This window comes from Ischnura elegans, chromosome 9, assembly GCF_921293095.1.
Source record: "Ischnura elegans chromosome 9, ioIscEleg1.1, whole genome shotgun sequence".
Taxonomy (NCBI): Eukaryota; Metazoa; Arthropoda; class Insecta; order Odonata; family Coenagrionidae; genus Ischnura; species Ischnura elegans.
This window is the reverse complement of record NC_060254.1, coordinates 88,899,997-88,910,570: the sequence shown is the minus strand read 5'-3', so window position 1 is coordinate 88,910,570 and position 10,574 is coordinate 88,899,997. Positions and strand designations below refer to the sequence as shown.

General features: G+C 38.3%; 1 protein-coding gene across 1 annotated transcript; it reads left to right on the top strand.

The window, feature by feature from the left end:
- The first annotated feature begins 2 nt into the window (after nt 1–2).
- Nucleotides 3–9,694, top strand: LOC124164989. The gene is made up of 17 exons (XM_046542228.1): nt 3–232; nt 377–593; nt 1,310–1,532; nt 2,531–2,744; nt 3,409–3,572; nt 4,109–4,257; nt 4,540–4,676; nt 4,892–5,024; nt 5,123–5,350; nt 5,798–5,950; nt 6,405–6,590; nt 6,687–6,871; nt 6,952–7,091; nt 7,995–8,149; nt 8,602–8,750; nt 8,981–9,202; nt 9,587–9,694. The coding sequence occupies exons 1-17, from the start codon at nt 66–68 to the stop codon at nt 9,663–9,665; spliced, it is 2,901 nt and encodes a 966-aa protein (XP_046398184.1). The 5' UTR covers nt 3–65; the 3' UTR covers nt 9,666–9,694.
- Nucleotides 9,695–10,574: the final 880 nt, after the last annotated feature.

Sequence of the window (10,574 nt, the reverse complement as noted above, 5' to 3'; positions counted from 1 at the left end):
ATCCGTGACCTCAGGTCTACAACCTGTACTGGCCCATATTCACCGACTACAAAGAACCAGTGGAAATGCGCGCAGCAGCCATGAAACTCCTCATGACCACGGATAAAAGCTTCGACCGCTTCCTCAGCATTTTCTGGTACATGCAATCAGAGCCAAGCAGCCAGCTGTACTACTTTTTCTACACTGGTCTCAAGAGCATCAGCACCACCCAGCATCCTTGCGACAAGACCATGTAAGTCAATTAATCATTAGCGATATTTTGATTGAATTGAACTCCGTCGACGCGAATTGTATCTCTTCTTATTTCCCAAAGTCATTCATCAGCATTAGGTGTCTTGCTTCCGTGATAAATTACCGTACTGAACAACTATTTCAGTGGACACCATGCTGAGCGCTTCATCCGCTACGCCAAGGTACCAACCACCACCTATCTCTTTACTGGAGATTACTACATGGATTACATGGACCCTGAGCATTCCATAGGAGGTAATTCTCTCGTCTCATGGATTGGAGATGCTCACACTGGTGCCCCTAACCTCTTCTACTTTTCCATGGGAGGATACTTCTCCGGCTGCACAAATGGATACTTTGCTGTAAGTTTGTTACGAACTAATAATGAAATGAAACCACGAGAATCCATCTTAATTACAACATATGGATTGTCGTCGAAACCATTTCATTATGTAAGTTGTTTTTATGTGAATTTTAGGGATCATTTTGATCTGCATTTGAGATGTTTGCATTTTATTTTGATTTATACTTATTTCATGCATTCAGTCTTTTACATGAGTTGCAGAGATTATTTCAATCCATGGCAATTACTAGTATGTTGCCCTGAAATATTCAAATACATCATACCAAATGCATCATTGTTTTATAAATATTTGCAGTTACATATTTTGTATAAAGAAAAAAATGTTACGTATATTTTTTCTGCAAGGTTAATACTCTTGCCTATTTGTTAATTCCCGAAACGAGCATGCAAAAATTTTTTATATGCTCTTATTTATCTCTTCTTATAACTTTCATTTCCATTTATTCTCAAGATACTTTTATGCCACGGATCAAATTATTACTTATACATTTATCTACAATTAAAAAAATTATGTTTGGTTGGACAAGCATGGCATTATATTTTAGGATGGAAGCTGTTGTTTTTGTCATACCAGTGTTTTGACGACCGAAGTTACCTAAAGCTCCTTCATTTTTGTTACGAAAGTAGTACATTTAAGAAATTTGGATGAATTGATTTATTTTTCATTAGTGTTTACGGATGAGTCAAAATAATTTATCCTCCCTCAATTTGCAGGTTCATGTAAGACTCGGTGGAGTGGTTGAATCAATCACGAACCAACTGCTCAAGGTAGACAGAGAAGCTGTCAAGATGGGAGATTTAATTAAGATCTTGGAGGGACTGCACATCAAGCCCACAGCATTGGAGCCATTCCACGTCGAATTCATATTTTCCACCAACCTGCGTATTGTTGAGACGTTGTACTACGACGAAAGCAACTTCATGAAGTTAGTGGACGGTACGTATCTCAACCTTATACTAAAATATATCAAACATAAAGTTCGGAAGTAAAAGGAAGACAACTTTAAATAAGTATATATATATTTTTTTTATCACGAGATTTGACCCACATCTCGTGATATAAAAAAATGTATATATATATATATTGTCCTTTTTCTATTCCATGTTCCTTTTCCTTTCTTTCCTTACCTGTGGATTTATATGCATATATATATATATATATATATATATAATAAGGGGTCGTGAAGTATAAAGTTTGAACTTTAAATAAGAGCATTAGCACACCGAATTGCATGAAAAACATCACGTGTGAGTTAAAATGCCTCCAAACGTCGAAAGACAAGGTATGAACACGAAGGAGAACTATCCACGAAAGTGTTATGGGCACCCCTTCCCTTAATTGGATATCGATATATATAATCGTCTTTCCGACAGAATTCTTCTACTGACCCTTACTATGTATTCCTGATACTATGAGCTACATTGACCAAGTACGAAGAATATGACAGATGAAAAGGCCAAGTGGTTTTGATAAGAACGATATTCATTGAGGAAACCTTGAAATAAATTGGTTTGTAACATGGTAACTTTCATTCGCAACTTAGTTCACGGCTTTAAGCTTCATTTTATCACTATAGTGATTTCTTGGTCATCCCAACTAGCCTTCCACCACGCTTCTCAGTGAAAAAAGTATTCATCGAATTCTCGCGACAGAGAATAAAGACAAACAATAACTTTGACCTCTATTATACATATGTAAGCGCCAGAAACTCAAACCTTGATAAACGGATAAGCAAACGGATAGTCCTCGTTCAACAAATCTAAATTACCGTACTCTTTTAAGCCATCTCAGGTATAAAACTTATAATTCATACATAACTCAATGCAATTACTCGTGATTTTCAGCGAGCTTTAGCCCAATCATTACCTACTTACTTAACACAATCATTACTTAATGTACGGTAGACTCATTTCATCTTCGCTTTCATTCCACAGACATTAAGGGCATCGGCAGCAGCCTTCAGCGCGACTTCAAGCTTCGCCAGCACAACATCCTTTACACCACCATCCACGAGTATGTCCAGCCCACGGACATGGGTCTGCCAGCTGTTTGGAACGTGGCCGTGCCTTACATTCAGACCATCGTTGGTGACTTCACTCATGACACCACGGGACCCCGCATCACTCGCAAGAACTCCTTGGAATTCAGGCGAGTGATAACTACGTCCGCTGAGCTTCCTAAATGGGACATTTCACTCATTTTCGTTAACTCTTTACAAATATTCCTAACTTTTGTAAATTCTCCCGTCTAAAACGACACATAAGCATAAGAGCTAAAATACTATTACAGGATTCAGTAGTAGTTGAAATTTTGTTTCTCCGTGCGTGGATAGTTACGTTCATTTCCCACAATTGAATTGTTTAAAATGAGTGATAAATAGATAATAATTGATAAAAACATAGCGATATAAAGACATTTTATTCGCTCCCGATACGAAAAATTTAATATTTCTTCCTTTGTCGTCAGGTTAAAACACCCAACTCGTTAAAAAGTTTAATTCCTTCTAAAAATTGCCTCAGGCATTATTATCCGTCGCGTCATGTTTCTAAATGAAAAATCACGAAGTTACGTTTTTTTCAAATTGATTGTTTGAGGCGAAACTTGGTGAAAGCGATTCATAATTAGCATTAAAAAGAAGAACGTGATGATGACGTCTAACGTTGAAACCATGGCCGTAAATTTGAGAATAAATATTAATGTGAAAGCACAAAGTTCTTCTTTTTAATGTTACGTTTTTTCCACAATAGTCACTACGATAAAAACCCATGATATGCAAACCCACGCACATCTCATCTACCTTTCCTTCCTTTAGGTATGGACGCACCGGAGGCAACTCCCTGAGCTTCTACAACCCCTTCGGAGGAATGTGGCAAGGATCCTATCGCACATACGTCCACATGTACACCATTCCCATCAACAATCACATGAGCATTGATTTCTCACAGAAACACTTCAAGTTCACCATGGCCAGAGACGGTTAGTATGCAAACGAAAAGTGCAAACGGAATTATTGATTTGAATATTACTTGAAAGAATAGCTACAAATGCACCACCATGACCACAATAAAAGGCATGATAAAGTTAATTTCGCTTAAAGATTCAAAATAAATAAGCTTGCAGTAATGAACATCAATTTAATTAATTATGATAACATCTTAAACTGCAAAAAACCTGATATTAATTACTACAAATATTAAATATATTTTGTCCTTCGTGAAATGTTGGTAATTAAGGACACAGCATCAAACTAAAAAGGTTGATAAATATTTTATTAAGTGATAATAATTATCAAGTATGTTTTGTCATAATTAATTTAAATTCGTAGACAGAAAGAAAAACAAATTATTTTCCACAATAATACTGTACATTATTTTTATTATTCATAAATGTGGCAAATAAACTTTCCTAAAATAGCAGATAAACGAAGTGATATCGATTAATACTTTCCTTAACTTATCAAAAAATTATTTTAATCGAAATCATTCAATTCCTCTACCGTAAAAAAACAATAGAAACTAAGGATCTCAACTTGGGCTTGGTGTACCACGTGAGGACTCAGACCTTCGCCACTGATCACATCTCCGACGATGCCCTTCACAAGTCTTGCCCATCTTGCTCCAGATTCGTAACCGTTCACAAGTCCGGACGCGGAGACCGCGGGGTAAGTTGAAATATAATGCCAACCCCAACATGAACACTGAGGAGTGTTTACCGAAAAGTATTACTCAGTGAACTTTCAACTATTCTGCCAGAGGAAATCAAAAAATAATACATCAAATCGTCAATACAATTTCATGAGCAAATGCATCAAAAAAAATCCCACAAATCATAATAAATACAATATAAAATGTTCAACGATATAAGCTAGATGACGATAGCTAATAAAATTCAACGATATAAGCTGGATGACGATAGTTAATAAAATGTTATGTTCAATTTTCAGTTCAACGTATTCACCTTCGAAAACAAGTATGATGGAATGAAGTACTCCGTTGATGTATTCGACTGCGACCAGTATGAGAAACGCTACGAGCTCTTGCCGTTAGTGGAAAGGATGTTCGATACCAGCCACATTAATGCGTAAGTAATAAAGCGACATCAGAAATACACAATTGCCAAATGCATTGAGTACAATCCCTATCCATGACATGGTCTGAGGCATTCCGCCATCGGAAATGAAAATTTGTCACCCAATAACACTCCCAAGAAAATAGTTCACGAATATATCCAAAATGGCAGAAGTCCATTTTGACCATAACCCACAGAATTTAATATATACTTACTTACGTCCTCAGACAAGGAAATATTCTCGGCGAAATCAACATGTTATTCCGCAAAATGCACACATACCTTGGCCTTTCACCGAAAGCAGGAAGCTGTGGAATCATTCTTCAGGCTCTTCCAAGCACAAAATACCCCATCAACCAGGTTAGAGAAATTGAAATCTCTTTATGGTATAATACCTGTGAAATATTAGTTAATGGATGTTTTCACTGACGCATCCTTGTCGTACCATTTATCATCAGATGGAAGGAGTTGTTCAAATGATAACCGATGATCAAACGGAGGTCCAAAGCGCCTCAGTCTTCCCTGGTGGAAGAAGCACTGTCCGCGGATCCGTGATGTTCAAGGATGACTCCAAGGTTTACCACACCTTCAACTTCAATGCTTTCCTGGATATGCCTCCCAACCACATCAACAACCATCTCGGCATCAGGATTACCAAGAGTACTCCATCAGAAAAGGATTACAAGGTATTCAATCATAATACTGAAATCTTAGGATTTCTACTCTGCAGCTCTTTTTTCCATTTTAACGTCTCGACACTCCTCCGAGGACTTCGGCTTCCATTTTTTCCTCCATTATAATACCTCCTCCTTCATGTAATTACTATGTCTTTTGACATGCCAAATCGACCTGGGCCTTTTCTGGAATACTGTTGTCCATTTCTACGCACTTTTCTTCTTAACCTCACCTTGTATCTAACTCTATGCGTTAATTTGATCATAATCATCCTTCTCTAGCACCAGGTCATGAAAACTTTCATTTCTGATCTCGTTTTGTAGTTTCCCATATCACTGATCCATTGTACTACTAATAATATTGCCAATGCTACAAGAAATTGACACCACGAAAATGGCGACATTTGAACTCGGATCCACCCGACGGCCTACTAATGCACAAAATTCTTGTTTTTCTAGGTATGTGTCGACGCCGAGGCCACGTACCCCGACTGGCCATCTGATCACTTCGCCATTAGGAAGCCAAAGGATGAGGAAATGACGAGCAAGTTCTCTGTGGCATGGGGAGAGACAACCGACGGAAAGTGCCCCACCAACGGCCACGGCTTCAAGGTATGTTATCAATTGCATCCACCCGCTGGTAAATCCCAATTTCCTACGAGCATATCTTTTCTTTAATGAGCAATCCTTATTTAAAAAGAAATATAGGAAACGCCAAAGAGGATAAACCCAACAATCATGAGTATCACCCTAGGTCGATAACGGAGCTAATTGCATTAAATACGTAAATATTTTTGAAAATTCCAATGAGTAAATCGAAATATATATTAAGCTAACGCTCAAACGCAGGTAATCAATTAAGGGACCATTTCAATGGCTGTTATATAAAATACGAATAATGTCAACCGCTAATTTATTACGCACATCTCGCGTTGCTGAATTGAACGCATTGTGAATGCAATCTATTGTTATCTGTATTTCCTAGTTCCCCTTACTAACTTAAAATAACGTTTACTCTCTTTATCTCCCCCACGAAATATAATGGACCATTTTTATTTTACCCCAGGCCAAATTCACGGGTACTCCCGTCGAAGTTGACCGCGATCGGTATCCTTATAGCGAGTGCGTCAAGGACAGCGAGAAGCCAGAGTGGAAGGGAAAACCATACAAGCCCGTGACAACTGCCTGCTTCCAAGCCGCCTACGACTCCACCGTCCTTCGCAAATACATTGGATACGCCAAATACTACAATGTGAGTGTATGGCACGGATATGAGGCAATATTTAAAATTTCTGACTAAATATGTGATGAAGAGACGGATAAAATAAACTTCCTGTTTCTTTTTTAGATACCAGAGGAGTTCATCGAAGCTGCCAAGATGGTGTACGAAACAATAGGGGACGCTTTCCACGTGCACGAGATCTCCGAAGATCATCATCACATCACCGTACAGGTGCCAGCCACAACCGAGATTCACACTGGCTCGGGCAAGACCGGAGTTTTGAAATACGAGTTCGAGTTCGAAAAGGACAGGTGGGCTTCATGACATATTGTTTACAATAATGTGTACCAGTTCCATATCAGCATTTCCAGACAATTCTTTTTTCTTCCAGGCCATACGCTGACTTCCACTTTGGCTGGGAAGGAGAAGAGGAGGAAGAGCACTTCTTGGTAGACTTCGAAGAAGATTTGGCGATACTGAGCTCTCGCTTCTTCTACTTCAGGCGCTGGGGATACAAAACTGGTTTCTTAAGTAAGGAATAATTAGTTTAATATCGATTAAACTAGCCTCCACTTCCAACTTGAAACGGATATTTATCAGAACCATCCCACAATTTTGCTATCACTTGAATGTATCTAAATATATAAGGAATGTATTTTAATACAACGGGACCAGCTATGGTGATAACTTTTCGGGGTCACCCGCAACGCACAAATTGTGCGAAAATTCAACAGAGAAAAAAGTTTCTCGACTTGATCAAGATTCGAAACCGAATTACCCAATTTCCAACTAGGGCTTTAGCCAGTTAAGCTACCAAGGCGTCATTCAAGTTGGTGGAAATTTGTGGACTATAGCGTAAAAGATTATGCTTGGACTGCTGAGCATATTATGCGACTAGCAGACTAAGTCGTACGCACTACGTCAGAGCTCTTGACTAATTTAAGTATACCGAGATTAGAAACGAAGATATCTTTACGGAGTCTCTCACAGTGACAACTTCACTTTAGCATAACTGGCTAAAGCACTCGACTGGAAAAGTCGGCTTCGAATCCCGGTCAAGGCGAGTGAAATTTTTCTGTGAAATTTTCGCATACAAATCAATGTCAACCGAAAAGACCTTGCCATTTTATAGTATTTATGCAAGATTAATAAATATTTCAAATGAATTGGATTTGATCTCAGGGTATAATTAATTATAATCGAATCATGCAATATTGCACATTGATGCAAACTTACCTCCCCTTCCCATTTGGTACAAATGAATATCAATTTCTTCAATTCTTCAACCAACATTTCATAACTCCATTTTAATATAAAAAAATTTATTCAATGTGAGCCGGAAAGACTTAGCCATTTTACAAACTTCTCAAGATTTATAAATATATCGCATTGAGATATCCGGTTATAATTTATTTTTACCGAATCATGTTCTAGGCTCCTGTGTTGTGACCCCATCCACCGTGCTCACCCTTGACAACGATACCTACCACTACCATTCATCCCACTGCTACACCCTCTCCAGCGCCGACTGCTCCGATCACCCCAAGTACGCCGTCTTCACCAAGAGGGTCGAGGGACCTTACGATCTGGTAAGAGAAAAATTCACATATTATCACTTAAGTCTCCACACATCGAATGAGCAATGATTGGTGAAAAACTAAAAATAATAATCACCGCCGCAACGCAATCATTTCAAAATGATTTATTGGGCTTCATAGAGGAGTTCTACTTTTCTTTAGCCTCAATTAGCAAGGCTCTTACAAAATTCAATTCAGGAAAGTCAAGTTCCTGCATTGCTATACTGCTCCCCCAAAAAAATTACACAGTCATGATGTGTATGATTATTTTTCTGAAATAGCTTCAAAAATGTTTTTTTTACCACTACTGCAGCTGAAAAATGGTCTGCCAATATCTCAAAAAATTCTATTGAGAATTAGAGAATTCTTCAGAGAACCACTTTCAATGATCTTAAGCAGAGGAATGAGGGCCTTCTATTTCTTTTTCATTAGCTTCATAACGGTGCTATTTCACCCATTTTCAGGCCGTCAAATTTTACGTCAGTGGAAATTACCTCGAGATCGTTCCCGACGTCAGTGGACACTTCCACGTGAACGTCAATGGCCATGAAGTCGCCGATGGCCTTAAGAACGGATACCAATATCCTGAGGGTGAACAGTTCTACGACTTCAAGTAAGTGGAAATTAAATTGCAGTAGTTCAACCTCCCTTGAGGCAATTCTCTGTGGTCTCCTCCAGTGAGCGAAAAATAATTTTTCTGTAAACGTCGCCTTACGTCACCTATTAACCTATCTCTACCGACTTAAACTGTCTCTAGAAACGGATACAGCTCTGTATTTTCAACTATCATTGTCCTTCACCCCGCAATCCACATATTAGAAAACCAATGTTTTTCCTCCACAGGCTTTGGCACAAGGACGGATTTGTGACTCTCTTCTCTCAGCTCTCAAGAGTGATGGTTGAATACACAGGGCACTCCGTCAGTGTAACTGTTCCCGGCATGTACCGTGGACACAACTGCGGCATTTGCGGCAATTACAACAGCGACACCACCTTCACCGAGAGGCAGGAAGTCTCAAAGACCTGCCCCTTCGACGCTGAAGTCGGAAACTACCTAGGATACAGGTAAGCGCGAAAGAGTATCCAGAATGCCACAAAAACTTTTCACCATTAAGTCACTAAGCTTCAGGCAAAAATCTTGATAGGTATTAATTAATATTTTCAATTGGGCCTCATTAATGAAGTGAAAAACTGATCACGTTTTTTACTTTGAATTAATATATTTTATGATGATCCAGTTAACGGTAACATGTAATAAGTAAATCGTGAACTGCACGAAACTATATCGAATCTTACGTGGTGAATCTAACAATTACTATCAACCTATACAGAGATCGAAAAGATATCTTTCTCAGCGATAACTTAACATATCAATATCCTATTCATTTAGGATCATGATAACCAAATTAAAACAAATGAACTGAATACTATGCCTTCATTTATTTTCAGGTACACCGTTTTGGGTGAAAAGTGTCCCGAAATCACCAAGGATATGGCTAAGCGTGTAACATGCAGCGATCACCAATAAATCAACTTTTCGTTGCTCGTATTGAGAGAATAGAGAGCCAACCGCTCTCAGCTGCTTATTTTGATATCAAATAAAAAAACCTTCTGAACACTGTTGTTTCTTTTACATCCAATCCTTCCGTAACTCATTATCATGAACATTATTCAGTCAAAGAAACACCCAAAAATTATTACGTCTCACATTTAAAAGGAAAGTGCTACCAGGTATTTATTCGCACATTTACGACACTGCATGGGAACAACAGTGCAGTACATTCACATTAAAATTAACGATGGAAGACACAGAAGATGAAAATAGTAACTATCCCAAACGGATGAGACAAAATTTATAAACAGGACTGAAAGTAAATAACTGATGTATTCAAACGCCAAATTTTAAATGCCGAAATCAATATAATGCTAAGCCTTTCGAATCAAACATTCGCAAAAATTTTCACAACCTTCCACTTAAACGGATCCGTAAGTTTTGGTTTTCGATACACGAGATCCAGCCAGAGAAAACTATTATTAGCATGAAATACTTTTGTCACATCTTGACCCGCAGAATGAATTTGAAAAAGAACAGACGCATTTGTACACAAATTAATGAGGCTTACGTATCAAGTGTTCAGCATTTATACATATATCAAATGTTAGAAACTAGTGGTGTGTATTTAATGAGTTTTCAGCTCAGCGATACGTATTGGTCAAACAGGATGTTACATCCGCACCCGGTGAAAGAACATAAGAAATTTTCGCAACTGGCCGAATCAGGTATCTATAGGCCGTTATGCAACCCGCATTGCCATATATTGCCATCTCGTAGGAATATACCGTTTTGACTGTCGGATATAATCCCTACGCCTTTTTGTGCCACTTATTTGACAGATATCGTTATATTTGACTATTAAAATTCTTAGGTAGTATGTTT